This window comes from Sarcophilus harrisii, chromosome 2 (genome assembly GCF_902635505.1).
Source record: "Sarcophilus harrisii chromosome 2, mSarHar1.11, whole genome shotgun sequence".
Classification (NCBI taxonomy): domain Eukaryota; kingdom Metazoa; phylum Chordata; class Mammalia; order Dasyuromorphia; family Dasyuridae; genus Sarcophilus; species Sarcophilus harrisii.
Genome location: NC_045427.1, coordinates 382,020,510 through 382,036,884, shown reverse-complemented (window position 1 = coordinate 382,036,884; position 16,375 = coordinate 382,020,510). Strand labels below are relative to the sequence as shown.

Here is a 16,375-nt window from a genome sequence, read left to right as displayed (position 1 = left end):
AGAGGGAGTGTCTTCCCACTGAAGAATAGCTAAATAAACTGTGGTATATGAACATAGTGGGATGTTATAATGCAGTATGATAAAAATGACAATTTGAGGGGAAACTGATACAGAAGGTAGTGAGAACAAAATCAATTTATGTGATAATAACATAAAAGAGAAAGACAGCTTTAAAAGACTTTAAAACTTTTATTAATACAATGATGTTCTAAAGAATGAAGATAGAGGGGCAGCTAGTTGTGTGGTGGATAGAGCACCATACCTGAAGTCAGGAAGATCTGTGTTCAGATTTGGCCTCAGATAGATACTTAACACTTTCTGGCTGTATGACCCTGAACAAGTCACTTAACCCCAACTGCCTCAAAAAAAATTTTTTTTAGATAGATTGTACTACTGACCTACTGACAGAAAGATCATGAATTTAAAATGCAGACATATTTTCAGACATGACTAATATGGGAATTTGTTTTGCCAAACTACCCAGCCATGTATTGAGGGATTAGGCTGCTAGAAAGAAGGCACAGTGGATGTAACCCTGGGCCTGGAGTCCGAAAACCAGAGTTAAAATCTAGTCTCAGACATATACTAGCTTGTGTGATCTTGTTAAGTTACTTATCCTGTTTGCCTCAGTTTCTTCATCTATAAAAATAGCTGAAGAAAGAAATGGTAAACCTCTCTAGTATCTTTACTAAGAATACCCTAAATGAGGTCATGGAGAGTTGGACACAATGGAAACAATAAAACAAAAACAAAAAAATATTTTAAAAATATTTTGGTTCAATGAATGGTTGGGAGAGGGAAGAACAAAGAGAACAGTATAAGAGACAGATTAATTTTTAAAAACCTGTGACTTGAAAATAAAAATAATTAATTTTTTTCCCCAAAAGAAAGTTCTCCTTACTGTTTGATAAAAATTGCTGGGGAAATTGGAAACTAATATGGCAGAAACTAGGCATTGATCCACACTTAACACCGTACACCAAGATAAGGTCAAAATGGGTTCATGAGACCTAGGCATAAAGATTGAAATTATTAATAAATTAGAGGAACACAGGATAGTTTACCTCTCAGACCTGTGGAAGGGGAAGGACTTTATGACCAAAGAAGAACTAGAGATCATTACTGATCACAAAATAGAAAATTTCGATTATACCAAACTGAAAAGTTTTTGTACAAACAAAACTAATGCAGACAAGATTAGAAGGGAAGCAATAAACTGGGAAAATATTTTTACAGTCAAAGGTTCTGATAAAGGCCTCATTTCCAAAATATATAGAGAATTAACTCTAATTTATAAAAAAATCAAGCCATTCTCCAATTGAAAAATGGTCAAAGGATATGAACAGACAATTCTCAGATGAAGAAATTGAAACTATTTCTAGTCATATGAAAAGATGCTCCAAGTCATTATTAATCAGAGAAATGCAAATTAAGACAACTCTAAGATACCACTACACACCTGTCAGATTGGCTAAGATGACAGGAAAAAATAATGATGATTGTTGGAGGGGATGCGGGAGAACTAGGACACTGATGCATTGTTGGTGGAGTTGTGAACGAATCCAACCATTTTGGAGAGTAGTTTGGAACTATGCTCAAAAAGTTATCAAACTGTGCATACCCTTTGATCCAGCAGTGTTACTACTGGGCTTATATCCCAAAGAGATTATAAAGAAGGGAAAGGGACCTGTATGTGCACGAATGTTTGTGGTAATCCTCTTTGTAGTGGCTAGAAACTGGAAACTGAATGGATGTCCATCAGTTGGAGAATGGCTGAATAAATTGTGGTATATGAATATTATGGAATATTATTGTTCTGTAAGAAATGATCAACAGGATGATTTCAGAAAGGCCTGGAGAGACTTACACGAACTGATGCTGAGTGAAATGAGCAGGACCAGGTGATCATTATATACTTCAACAACAATACTATATGATGACCAGTTCTGATGGACCTGGCCATCCTCAGCAAGATCAACCAAATCATTTCCAATGGAGCAGTAATGAAGTAAACCAGCTACGCCCAGAGAAAGAACTCTGGGTGATGACTAAAAACCATTACATTGAACTCCCAATCCCTATATTTTTGCCTGCCTGCATTTTTGATTTCCTTCACAAGCTAATTGTACAATATTTCAGAGTCTGATTCTTTTTATACAGCAAAATAACGTTTTGGTCATGTATACTTATTGTGTATCTAATTTATATTTTAATATATTTAACATCTACTGGTCATCCTGCCATCTGGGGGAGGGGGTGGGGGGTAAGAGGTGAAAAATTGGAACAAGAGGTTTGGCAATTGTTAATGCAGTAAAGTTACCCATGAATATAACCTGTAAATAAAAGGCTATTAAATAAATAAATAAATAAATGAAAATTAAAAAAAAAAAAAAAAAGAAAGTTCTCAGGGCATGTTCAGTCAATTAATAAACATTTACTAAGCACCTTCTAGGTGCTAAGCACTGTTTTAAGTATTAGGGCAAAAGAGAGTCTCTGTCCTCAAGGGTTTTACAATCTAATGAGAGAGAAAATAAACAAATATGTTTCATTTCCTATTTATATTCTTTATTTCTTGTTCCATTAATCTGGGTAGTTAATATTCTTGTAAATATTAATTCATTTAAGTTATTAGTTTTGTTGCTATATAAATGGGCAATTTTCCCCCCTAACCATTTCCTTGTTTTCTATTCATTTGTAAATTTTCAAACTTTTTGAAGTTGGCAATTTGGTATTCCGTTCTCTTTAAAAAACAGACTATCTATGACATCTTATTTTCAATCATTTTTATTTCTTCTCTGACTTTCAAAATTTCTAAATCAGTGTTTATTTGAGGTTTTTAGATTTGTTGCATGCCCAAATCCACTGACCTCATCTGTTTTTCCTTTGTTAAGGAATGTTAGACATTGAGAAAATTTCCCCAAATATTTGCATGAGAAACATTCTAAAGTTTTGATACTGTCTTAGTATCATTTTCTTTGATGAAATTTATCTATTATATGATTTGTTCTCTGAAGCACCAATTCTTTAGAATTATTTAGTCTCTATTCAAGTTTGAATCAATTCTTCAACTGTTCTTTATTAATGATAACTTTTGTAAAGATGTCACTCACAGATAAGAAATATGAATATTTCTTTCTATTCTATTCAGTAATGACCAGAGATCTAAATTATCTTACAGTCCTAAAAATATTTTCCAGTACTACCTTATTATCTTTTTGACAATTTTTCTAGTTTCAAAAGGGGGCAAGCTGAAGACTTTAACTGATTGATGGTTTAATATCTCTATATTCTTATAAATCAATTAACTTTTCATGAAATATTTAGGTATTATTTCATGAATATATTAAATTTTGATAATATCCCTTTATATCTTTTATATCTTTAAGGTCTTTTTAAAAAAATCTTGTTTAATTATACTTATTCTCTGTCTGAGGTCATAATTATTATACCAGCTTTTTTATTGAATTCACGTGAGCCATAATATTTTGCTCTACACACTTATTTTAATTTTGAATGTATTTCTTATAAACAAAATATTGTTCAAGTCTGTTTCCAATCCAACCTATTACTCTCAACTTAAAGGGCGAATTTGTGCTACTTACACACCCACAGTTCATTAACTGTGTACTTTCCTCCATTGTATCCTTAAATATTTTCCCTATTTTTTTTCTCATCTCCCTCTTTGCAAAAAAAGTTTGCATTTCCCTCTCCTTATCCTACCCTGTTTCCCTACTGAGTTTTATACCAAACAGGTATGTATCATTCTCCTTTGTCCACTTCAGATAAGAGATTTATGAAATATCCATTATTCCAATTCCTTCTTTCATGATTAGCTCCAAATGAACAACTTATTTACCTTTTGAGCTTTCTGGATTCCTATGTTAACATTTCAGTTTCTTTTCATCAGGAGTATTTACAAAATTTTGGCTATGACATTCCTGGGTATTTTCTGCTTAGACTTTTTCAGCAAGTTGATACTTGTTCCCCTCTTATTTTCACGTTACTCTCTGGTTCATAAATTTCTGGACATGCTCTTGATTTCTCAAAAGATTGTATCAAGTTTTTTTTGTCTTGTCAGTTTTCAAAAGTCTAATGATTCTTAAATTATCTCTTCTCAACCAGTTTTTCAGGTCAGCTGATTATCTGATAATAGACACCATACATTTTCTATTTTCCAATTAAAAAAATTTTTTTTACTAATATTTCTTATTGAATAAAGTCATTGAGTCTGATTGTTCAGTTATAATTTTTAAGGAGTCTACTACTTGGGTAAAGTTTTCTGCTTTCTATTATGTATTCTCTTTTTATTCTTTTCCTCCAAAGATCAATGTTACTTCAACATTAATTGCATAATTTTTTCAGTTCTTGCTTAAATCCATTCAGCTGCTCCTATGGCCAATCCACCTTTTTTTGCTCTGTGAGGCTCTATATGTACTTGTTGAATTGTATTCTTCTGGCTATTTCTATAACCACAGAATTTTCTTCATTTTCTTCAGTATTTTTTCCCGTGTATTCTTATTTCTAGCCTCAATTCATGGAATGAGATTGTATGTGTTAGAGCAAGTCACCATTGTACAGCTAAGTTAACAAGGATATTTTTGGATGATACAAATTTCTTTTAAAATTCTTTACATAAAGTCAAATTTGTATAATTTATTTATAAACTTTTTGTAAAAATTGTCTGTATTTAGTTTTCTATATCTTGGATAAATTTCTTAAACTTTTTATAACATGGTAAGGTGACATATTGTACTTTCCCTCTCCATTTTATAATTCTGTAACAATTTCTGCTTCTGATGTATTTATTTGTCAAACTTTGCCATTCCCTATTTTAAAAGAAAAAAAACTTTCAGACCTAGTGGAAGTAAAAAAAAAAATTATTTCGGGAGTGATATTTTTTACTGTCTAAGAAAGATGCCCAGAGCTTATAGGCTTATCTGGATTTCTTCTGATGTCAATTTTGCTATAGACTTGAAAGAATTAGTTATCAGCAAAAATTACTGCAGTATTTTTACTTTTGCCCCTATGAAGCATTTTTTCTTCAAAACAATGGCTACCAGTTTTGTTCTATTTTTAAATTGGTCTTCTCCTTGTTCTTCCAACTTCAAGAAGCTTTTGCCACAGACAGATGAAAAAGCAATAGTCCTTCCAGCTGCCAGGTCATTTAGAAGGTCTTTACTTGCTTTCCAAGAACTGAAGAAGCTATTCTGCAGCAATTATTGCATCAGTTTTTGGCTTTGTTTTCCCTTTCTGATTATGTTTTCTTTTGTATTTCAGTGGAGCTGATTCTGTTTCACTAGGGATTGTTGTGATCCTTTAAACACTTGATTCACCACAGCCACAAGAAAAGATCTAAGTTACTGATAATCTCTACAATTTCTGTACATTTCTGAATATACATTTTATATATTCTTTAGGAAACGAGGAGAATATTGAAACAGGTGAGTATAACATGAAATCTGGCATTCAACATAACAATAAAACTAATGGTACAGAAGTCAACCAGAAACTGAATCTAGTTTGATTTGGTCAAGATTAGACATTTTTGAGCTAGCTTAGTATTAATAGAAGCACACATAAAGATGGTCAATATAATCACAAAATAAAACTAAATAATGCTTCTTATAATTTATACATTATTTTATATTCCTATGTCAAAATTTGTTTAGCCTTTCCCAAAAATAGCATCACCCCAGTTTTAAAGATGAGATTTCGAGTGATAAAATGATTTGCCTCTATTTAGTAAATGACAGAAGCAGAAATCAAACCCAGGCCTCCTAAATTCAAGACCAATGCTCTTTTCCCTACATTATAGTTTTCTGTTAGCACATAATGATACTATTTTATACTATTATCTTTTTCCTATGCATGGTCTTTTTGCTATTCTCTTTGTCAGGGGAAAGCAAACCCATTTGGTGAACCTTCGTGGCAAGCTTATGGGAGTCACAAAAGAGAGGCAAAAATAGACAAGTTGCAATGCAGGGAATTTCCAGAATGATTCATTTGAATGCTGTGAATGAACAAAAAGAAATGAAAGGGATCCAGAAGAAATAACCATTAAAATATTAGAGAAATTTGAATGTTGAAGCTCATCACCAAATTGGTAGCAAGGTACTAAATTTTTAGTAAGGGGCATTGTAATCTACACTAATTGATAGAGTACATACACTAATAAATATTGAAGAATCAATTTTAATACAGATGGTGTTGATGCTAAAAGTTAAGTCCCTAACAAATTATGATAAACAAAATGTTACTGTATGAATACAGAAAGAAGCATAGAATTTAGAGCTCCCTATGTTTAAAAAGTATTCAGTCGATCTTACCTTTGGGATCCATTTCCCTCCCAAAAAGTTGCCACATGTTGGACACTTTGGTGGTTTGTGTCGGGTGACATAGGTAAAAGAGCAACCAGGGCTAGTGCAGTTCCCATGGCCCCTGCGGGTATAAGTGGTAGTCTTGGAAAGAGAGAAGGAAAAAGAATGAATGCATTCTGAATTCTATCAGTTTTAGTTACATTTACAGGCATAATAAAAGGATGGCATCAAAGAAAATTAAGAGTTAAAAGGCACCTGAAAGAACCAGTCAATTTTCACATTTTACAAAAAAAGCTGAGGTACATGGAAGAGAAGTGACTCGTCCAAGATCATACAGCTAGTTAATATCAGTGCTGAGAATGGAACACAATCTCCAGATTCTCAGTTTGGATAATGCTATTCCTCTGTTTAGCTCTTGGCTCTTCATCTAATTTACCAAAAATCAATAATTTCCTTTGGGAAAACTTCAGAGTTTCCTGGAGAGATCTGATACTAGTCCTGGCAGTAGCAAAAACTAAAAATATATATTTAAACTGTTATGTTTAACTTGTTTATACATACCCAAGTAGCATGTATGTTAGTTTATGAAATGACAATCTAAAAAGGTAAATAAGAGAATACCGAAGCAATGTAAACCAAAAGATGAGGGGAAAAAAAGGACCCCAGAAGCAGCACAATAGAGCAGAAAAGGTCCTAGAACCTGCAAGACCTGAATTCTATTCCTGACTTCTATATTTACTATGTGACTGTGAGCAAGTCAGTCAGTTTCATTTATTGGGCTTTGACTTGTTTTCTTTGTAAAATAAAAAAGTCTAGACTAAAAACTCCTAAGGTATCTTCTCGATAACATTCTATGATACTAAGTTTTCTTATTTCCTAGGAAAGTGGCAGTAAATTCACATTATTATCAACACCAATAGTCTTGACCAAATATAAATTCCCTGTATTAAAAAAAAAAATCACAAAACTATTCCCTGTATACTAACCAGCTTGATGGAGGCAGAGTTTTCCACAACTGAGTGGGTGGGCAGAGGAAGCATGATGAACTGTGTGGTTGGTGCTGAGGAACTGCTTTCACTGGAGTCCTACAAACACACATCAGATAGAGTCCATATGGCAGAAAAGGAATTACAACTTGTTATTCAGATTCCCAATCTACAACTCTTTCTTCTATTTTATGTTGGCTACTCTTTAGCTCTGGGTACTTTAAAATAATTCTCTTACTGCTACATTATCCTTGTGAGAATTTAGGAAGAAAATCATAGAACTTCTGGTATTAAAATAGAACAAGTAGTATCCATTGCCCTCTACAAAGCAAAATATAAAAAAAATGTAGTGTTAAATCCAGTTTATCCCCTAAACAAACTGGAAAAGGAAAACAGAAAAGGGCACTTCTACAATATAGTTGTACATATTTCCATTGCCAAAATTTTTTATTATAACAAGAAAACATAGGAAGTACAGAGTTGTTAAAATACACAATTTCTTTCTTTCCCACTTATATATCAGCAAGATGTTCCATTCACTCAAGGAAAAGGGAACTTAAATTCTCAGGTCTTCTCAACCTGTACAGGAATACCTCTACTTCTGCTGCAAAAGAAGTGTGGTCGTAAGGGGATTTCACTGCAACTTTCCAACACCCCAGATGACAGGACTATTTAAGACTAGGAGCTGGCATCTCTTTTTAGGCAAGTCCCAAGCCCTATCTCTTCATAAGAGACCTATACCTGAATGCCTTCTCCGCTGCTTAACTTCTGCCAATTCCCTAAATTGCAAGCTGAATTTGTTTTTTAAAAGTTTTGTTTCCAGAAATATTTTTATAGTCAAGTTAAAAGAAAAAGCACATAAAAATGAAATCAATGTTGGAGAAGTCTTAAGATCTTGGGATACAGTATGGCTTGGAGTAAAACTGTTTTTAAACAAATATACCAGAATAAAACTGATATTAATTAATCACGTTTGTGTCTTTTCTCAAAGCAAAATGATGAATTCCACAGCATTCATAACACAGGAAACTAGAAACACTAAATGTGGGTCTTTTTTCCCCCACATGAATCATTCCAGACAACTTTGGCTGGCATTGTAATAACTTAAGAAATATATGAAACCAGGGTTTAATTCACTTACCCTCACAACTGCCACCACAGATACATTATCCCCCACCTGTGGGTGGGATACAGCCAGACTTCCACTGGGGATATCTTGGGTGCTGCTCACCAGGGTCTCCTCAATGACCAGACTTGTCTGATAAGGGTGGTTCTCTCCTACCTCTAGGGCAGCTTCCTCCAGGACAACATCATGGGATAGGATCTCTGAAGTAACCATTTCCTGGACATGGTTAGGCTGAGTGCCTATCTCCTCTGCCAGCCCCTCGATGGTGATGCACTGTTCTGGGACACCTGCCTGGCTGGGATCCATAGAGAGAATGCTTGGGAGTGCCTCCTGAGTAGCCCTTGAAGTAACTGGTAGTCCTTTGGTGGGGCCTTGGGTCATACATAGCTCTAAAGGCTGGCAGCTCTGATCCTCCTGAAGAGTGCTCTTGGGAATAATGATATAATCAGATCGAGGGAGAATCTTGCGGAAACCTGGGATGTCTGGGACCACAGCAGTCAATGCAGATAGCTTAGAGTTCTGGGGATTAAAAAATGGAGACAGAGGCAAATAAAGTAACCAAAATGACTAGACCAAAAAAATAGTGCAAAAAAAAAAAAAATACTAAAAATAGTCCATATTAAAATAATAAATTAGAGATCAAACAAGTATGATCTTTAACATTAAGGTCACATGTATTTGGAATGTATCAAACTTGAATTAATGATATTAAAAAGACTGGCAAAGCTGCTTTACAAGACCAGGCAGGAACAATATAGAATATCGATTCCACTGCAAAATGCCTCATTGTGAAAGGTGGATGAGAGGTTTTTAAGGGATCAAATGAATACTTCTTAGAACTGGAACTTCCAGAACTAGCACAAAACCAAAATGTACTTGATCCTGAGAAGTGAAAAAGAACTAGTAAAAAACATATACATGAGGAAACCATCCTATAACAGATATTGTTTGTCCTTTGTTCTTAAAGATGACCATGACATCAGGAAGATAATGCCATGACATGCAAGAAGCATTAGATGTGAGGGAGGTCTGTGCAACGTCACCAGCCTCACTTTCTCCTCTGGAACCATTTGGGTCCAGTGGCAAGATATTGAAAGAATGTCTAGAGATTAAATAATAATCACAACACAAGAAAAAATTTTCTGTTGGGAGAAGAAAACCAAAGATCTCTATCATACATATTTGTTCAGTTTACAAAATGTTGACATCACTTAGTGAAAGAGTCAAAAAGGATTAGATCTACAAATAGGAAACATGGAGATTATTTAAAATCCTTACTGAATATGCAAGATATCCAGCTACAAAGGATCAAAAAAACTAGGAACTAGAAAATAATACAGCCTGGTTATTTTGCAAAGAAAGCTTTTTTTTTTTTTTTTTTTTTTTTTTTTTTTTTTTTTTTTTTAAAGAAAAAAAGAGATAATGTATTTTAAAACAGAAAAATTGTCCAGGTGTGAGAAAAAAGGAATCACACATAAACTGCAGTAAATCAGATACAAACCAGTCATTAGATAGACAAAAAAGAAATACTGGGATCATATTATAAAGGACTCGAATGTTAATTACTAAAGACTTTTTAAGTCCAAAGTAGAAACCAGAAAGCAAAAAAAGAATGAAAACACTTATGATACTAAAGTGAATTTCCTTTCTCTTTTTTTATTCCTGAGGTTATCTTCATTCATACAAATATCTGATGAACACCTAAAATGTTAGGGAAATTACTATTCCCAAACTATTTGTAAACAAAGTAAAAAATACTAAACATATTCTAGTTCCTATATTAAAGTCTAAACACAGACCACAAAATCCCAGAATTCCAGTCAGAAGAGACCCAGATGGCCAGCTAGCCCAACCTATACATAAAAAAGAATCTCTTACAATATATTTCATAAATAGTCCTTTGTGATCTTTTCTTAAAGTCCTGTATAATAAGACGGAATGTGCTACCTGGTAAGGCAATCCTTTCCCCTAGGATTAGATAGCATTCATCAAAGGAAGCATAACTGTGAAGCTTAAGAAAAAAGGTACAAAACTTACTCCATTCACTATATGCTGGATGACTAGAGGGTTATTTAATGAGCTTCCAATATATAATAAGCATTCAAAAAGATTTTTAGTACAATCTGTTTGAGTCTCCTGTGCCAAGAAAGCTGATAAAATTTATAATAACAAGTAGGATCATGAGACACTATTATTTCTTTCTTTTTTTTTTTTTTGCTAAGGCACTTGGGGTTATGTGACTTGGCTAGAGTCACACAGCTAGAAAGTGTTAGTGTCTGAGGCCAGATTTGAACTCAGGTACTCCCTGACTTCAGGGCTGGTGGTCTATCCACTGTGCCACCTAGCTGGCCCCATCATGGGGCATTATTAAAAGAAAAAATCAACATGAATTTAGTAAAGACGGGAGAACTATTATGTTAGGAGTAACAACAATTCAGAGATAATAGCATTTTGAGGTTTACAAAATACTTTACCAATAATAACCTTAGGAAATAGGTAATACAAATAATACTATATTTAACAGGTAAGGAAAATGAAACTCACTGGAAGTTAAATTAACTTGCATATGGTCAAAGAGCCTGTTAAGTGTCAAACCACATATTCAAATCCAGGTATTCTTATCTCAGGTTCAGCATGCTAGCAAATTATATCTTATTGCCTGGGCAAGAGCTAAATAATAGCCAAATAAAAGGGCATTTCTCTAATTAAAGGTATATAAATAATAGAACCTCAAAGGTAGAATGTCAGGATTTGCTTTAACAGACTTATAAACCTTTTAGCTGGAAGGATAAATGATACATTTCCAAGGCTGACATGAACCTCTTCTAAGTAATAAAATGGCAAAGCTGCCAGGAAAAATTGGTATTTCAAGATACAAAGGAAGTAGGCAAAAGGTCTTTGAAATGATGGGTATATTCTCTGTGGAAGACCTATGAAAGAATTTGAGGAAATATACAATATGAGAGGGTACAGGTTAGTGTCATTGAGTCTTGATGGGATGAAAAGACTGGAATATGGCTGGACAGTGTATGTGTGTATATATATATATATATATATATATACACACACATATATATACACACATATATACATATATACATACACACACACACACACACACATATATATATATTCGAAGGAAATACAACAGGTAAGAGGTGGTGGTGATAAGGGTAATTTTATATTAAAGTATACAGTATAAAGTACATTTTATATTAAAGTATATACACATTTATATATATATATATGTATATACATACACACACACATATATATGAGGACATTTAGACACTAGCAAGAAAAACATAAAAAAAGAATATTTGTATTAAGGAAAAATAGTGTTTTGTCATTGAAGTCAAGCACATGTACAGAAAAGGTTAATATATGGGAATTCTGGGAAATACATCATAAGAATAGCAAAAAGAGTACATGTAACAGTGATAGGACAACTTCATTATCCAGATACTTCGTAAGCTTATTTGTACTTATTTGCTCATGCTCTTTTTCTCTTTCCCTTCCCCATCCCTCTCTCTGCCCAAAAATGAGCATTTCTTGACTTGTCTTAGTGATGAAACCAATGCAGGGAAAGTCTGTTCTGAATCTCAGTCTCACTAACAAAGAGGAACAGGCTACTGGGATAGAAATGAAAGGAACCCTTGGGGAAGGGGGGGAAGGGAAGGGCACAGTGACCACTTATTAGTTTTAACAGAGAAGGAAAGGAAATTCAGTTATAGTATGACATGCATTTTGAATGTGAGGAAAGTATATTTTAAAGAATTCCAAGGAAAGACAGAAAGGAACTCATGACTTGAATTTTATCCTCAGTAGGGAAGAAGGAGTCTACATAGTTAGAAGCCCAGGGCATGAAGCTATTATTCAAGGATGATCTGACAAAACAAAAAACAAAGGAGTATGAAAGAAGGGTGTATTAGAAAACAGGGGGAAGGAAGAAGTAGAATGGGGAAAATTTGAGGCATGCAGGGAAGAGCTTTTATTGTAGAGGGGAAATGGGGGAGGGCTAGAGATAGTGGTGTTAAGTTGTTCAATCATTTCCAATTTTTTGTGAACTCATGGACCACAACATACCAGGTCCTTCTATCCTCCACTATACTCTGTCCAAGTTCATGTTCACTGTTTCCATCACACCCTTTACATCTCATTCTTTGCCACCCCTTTTCCTTTTAACTTCGAATTTTTCTGAATATCAGGGTCTTTTTCAAAAAATCTTATCTTCTCATAATATGACCAAAGTAACAAAGCTTCATTTTCAGTAGCTGACCTTCCAGGAAATAGTCTGAATTAATTTTGCTAAGTAATGACTGATTTCATCTCCTTACTGCCCAAGGAACTGTCAAAAGTCTTGTCCAGTTTGAAATTTGAATTTGAAAGCACAATTCTTTGGCACTCAGTTATATGTAGAAAAATATTTATAGTAGCCTTTTTGTGGTGGCAAAAGAATTGAAAATTGAAAAGATATACATCATGATACACATCATCATTGAGGGGAATGGCTGAACAAGTTGTGGCATATGTTTGAAATGAAGTACTATAATGTGCTATAAGAAATGATGAGATGGGGTGGTTTCAGGGGAAAAAAAAGGTAAAGTGAGAACAACTGGGGGAACATTGTTTACAATAATAGCAATCATCAATTGTGAAAGATTTTTCTACTCTGATAACAAAATGATTCAAGCCAATTTCAAAGGACTCATGATGAAAAATTGCTGTCCATCTCCAGAGAGAGAATTGATGAACTCAGAGCAAACTGAAGTATAATTTCTCCCCCCCCCGCTTTGTGATATGGCTAATATAAAAATGTATTTCAGATGATTTCACATATATAATTGATAGACTGCTTGCCTTCTCAGTCAGTGAAGGAAGGTGGAAGAGAAGGAAAGAATTTGGAATTCAAAATTTAAAAAGAATGTTAAAAATAAATAACAAATTTGGGGGGCGTGGGAAGAAATGAACAGAGATGGAAGTAGGATCAATTAACAGAAGAAGAAGAAGAATATACTACCATTCTGTAGAAACAGCTTCAACACTATACACGTTTGAGCCAGGATTCCATTATTACCTCCAAAGGAAATCACAGATAAATACACCAAAATATTTACAGTTGTATTTTTTTATGGTAGCATAAGAATTGGAAACAATTGAACACAACTGTTCATCAATTGGAGGTGTCTAAAAAAACAGTGGTACACAAATGTTATGGAAAGTTACTATGCTGCAAGAAACCATGAATGTGATGAAAATAAAGAAGCATCGAAAGATTTACATAATGTCATAAAAAATAAAGAGAACCAAGAAAACAGTCTGTACAATGTATACAACAAAAAATACATCAATGAAAATGGAAAGAAACTGCAAAACAAATGAGTAAATACTTCAAAATTACAAAGAACAAGAATGGCTTCAAAGAAGAAATATGAGAAGACATCTGCACCCTACTTTTTTACAGAGATGGGAGGTCCACAGGTATAATGTATTACATATTTTTTAGAATTTTTGAACATGGTCAATTTTTTTTCTTCATTTTTCTCTTTAAAAAAATATTTATTATGGGAATGACTCTCTGGAAAGAAATGGGAAATGATCCTGAGTCTGCTCATGTAAGAAACAAAACAGATCGATAAAAATTAACTTAAACATTTTAAAAAATAGTGTCAAGGCAAGAGGATGATTTCAGAAAGGCCTGGAGAGACTTATACGAACTGATGCTGAGTGAAATGAGCAGGACCAGGAGATCATTATATACTTCAACAACAATACTATATGATGACTAGTTCTGATGGACCAGGCCATCCTCAGCAACGAGATCAACCAAATCATTTCCAATGGAACAGTAATGAACTGAACCAGCTATGCCCAGAAAAAGAATTCTGGGAGATGACTAAAAACCATTACAATGAATTCCCAATCCCTATATTTATGCACACATGCATTTTTGATTTCCTTCACAAGCTAATTGTACAATATTTCAGAGTCTGATTCTTTTTGTACAGCAAAATAACATGTTTGGTTATTGTGTATCTAATTTATATTTTAATATATTTAACATCTACTGGTCATCCTGCCATCTAGGGGAGAGGGTGGGGGGGTAAGAGGTAAAAAATTGGAACAAGAGGTTTGGCAATTGTTAATGCTGTAAAGTTACCCATGCATATATCCTGTAAATAAAAGGCTATTAAATAAAAAAAAAAAAGAGAGAGAGAGAAAAAAAAAAAATAAACTCCCAAAAAAATAGTGTCAGGAATGACAAAGTTTAGAGTGAAAGCTTGAAAGAAAAACCAAGCAAAACAAAAACAGATTTTTTTTTAAAGCTACACTGGAAAGAAAAAAAGACTTTTGAATGATGAATGAGATTATAATGGCAAAAAAAGAGAAGAAAGAGCTGTTTGATTTTTATTTTGCTTCTCTTTAGGAGAATAATCTCTGCATTGGAAAAGATCAAAAAGATTAACAAGGATACTCAAGAAAAGTTAAGAGATAGAACAAGCAAACACCTATATCCCTTGATGAAGAACATCTTCAGGTACCGAAAAACTGGCAGATCTTATTACTGAACCATGACAGTATATCTGAAAGATTATGTTGAAAGAAAATAGGACAAGTATCAAAATATTAGGAAAGGGTAAATATTGTCCTGATTTTCAAAAAAGGGAAGTGAAGAGAGTTTGCATGACTTTGATTCCTAGAAAATTCTAAAAACTGTTGGCAAATATCAAGAAAGGGAATTGGTGATTATAAAGAGATAGCATGGCTTCTTCAAGAAGAGGTTGTATCAAATGGACCTCATTTCTTTTTTCTGACAGGATTTCTAAATTTGTAGATGAGGAGAATATAAGATATAGTTCAACAAGATGTTATCAAAACTCTGAATCAAGCATTTTATACCCTTCTTTTGAAGACGATGGAAAGAAATGGACTAGATACAAATATAATTAGATTCAGAATTCACTAGATGCCTGATGATGATATCAAAGCATTTAATGTCCAATAAGCAAATCTACAGAGGACCATCATAGGATTTTTGATAAACCCTACGTTGTTTAACATTGTCACCAGCTATCTGAATAAAGACACAGAAGGCATATTCCTCAAATTTACAGATGACACAAAACTAGGAATGATAGCTAGCTTTCTGAATGACAGGCTCTAAAAAAAAAGTCTAAAAAAGATAAATTAGACAATTGGACTGAACCTTTTTTTAAAATATCATACTTGCCAAAAAAAACTCCCACAACACTTTCACAAGTACAAAATGGGGGGAGGAGAGGATGGTTGGGATGCAAGTGCTTTTAAAGAGATATGGATATATTAAGGGACCACAAGCTCAATGAATAAACAATGTGATATAAGAACCAAAATAAGATATGTGATAGGTAATCTCGGGGTACACTGCCTTAACGCATAACTTCCAAGAACAAGGAAATAACAGTCATTCTGTGCTCTTCTTTTTGAAGATCACATCTAGAGTATTTATGTTCAGTTCTGGACTCTACAGTTTAAGAAGGATATTGATAAGCTAGAGAGTATTTAGAAGGAAGTAACAAGGATGGGTCCTGAGCCCATGTTGCATGAAGGAACTAGGAATATTTAGCCTGAAGAGAAAAAGATTTAGGGGAGAAAAAGATAGTTTGGAGCTAAAGATCATCCTGAGGAAAGCAGCTTAGACTTCTTTTGTTTTGTGCAGGAGGATAGAAGCAGGAACAATAGCTGAAAGTTATAGAGGCAAATTTAGATTTGATTTCGACAACTCTGAGATACTATTATACACCTGTCAGATTGGCCAGAATGACAGGGAAAGATAATGCAGAATGTTGGAGGGGATGTGGGAAAACAGGGACACTGATACATTGTTGGTGGAATTGTGAATACATCCAGCCATTCTGGAGAGCAATTTGGAACTATGCCCAAAAAGTTATCAAACTGTGCATACC

The 16,375-nt window shown here is 33.8% G+C and overlaps 1 protein-coding gene across 1 annotated transcript in view; it reads right to left on the bottom strand.

The window, feature by feature from the left end:
• HMGXB3 (HMG-box containing 3) overlaps positions 1–16,375 on the bottom strand; it is a 53,638-nt gene that overhangs the window by 28,737 nt on the left and 8,526 nt on the right. The window contains exons 4-6 of the mRNA XM_031953506.1: positions 8,445–8,948; positions 7,304–7,402; positions 6,327–6,458 (exon numbers count right to left, since the gene is read on the bottom strand). Of these exons, the coding sequence (XP_031809366.1) occupies positions 6,327–6,458; positions 7,304–7,402; positions 8,445–8,948 (735 nt within the window). The remainder of the gene's footprint in view (positions 1–6,326; positions 6,459–7,303; positions 7,403–8,444; positions 8,949–16,375) is intronic.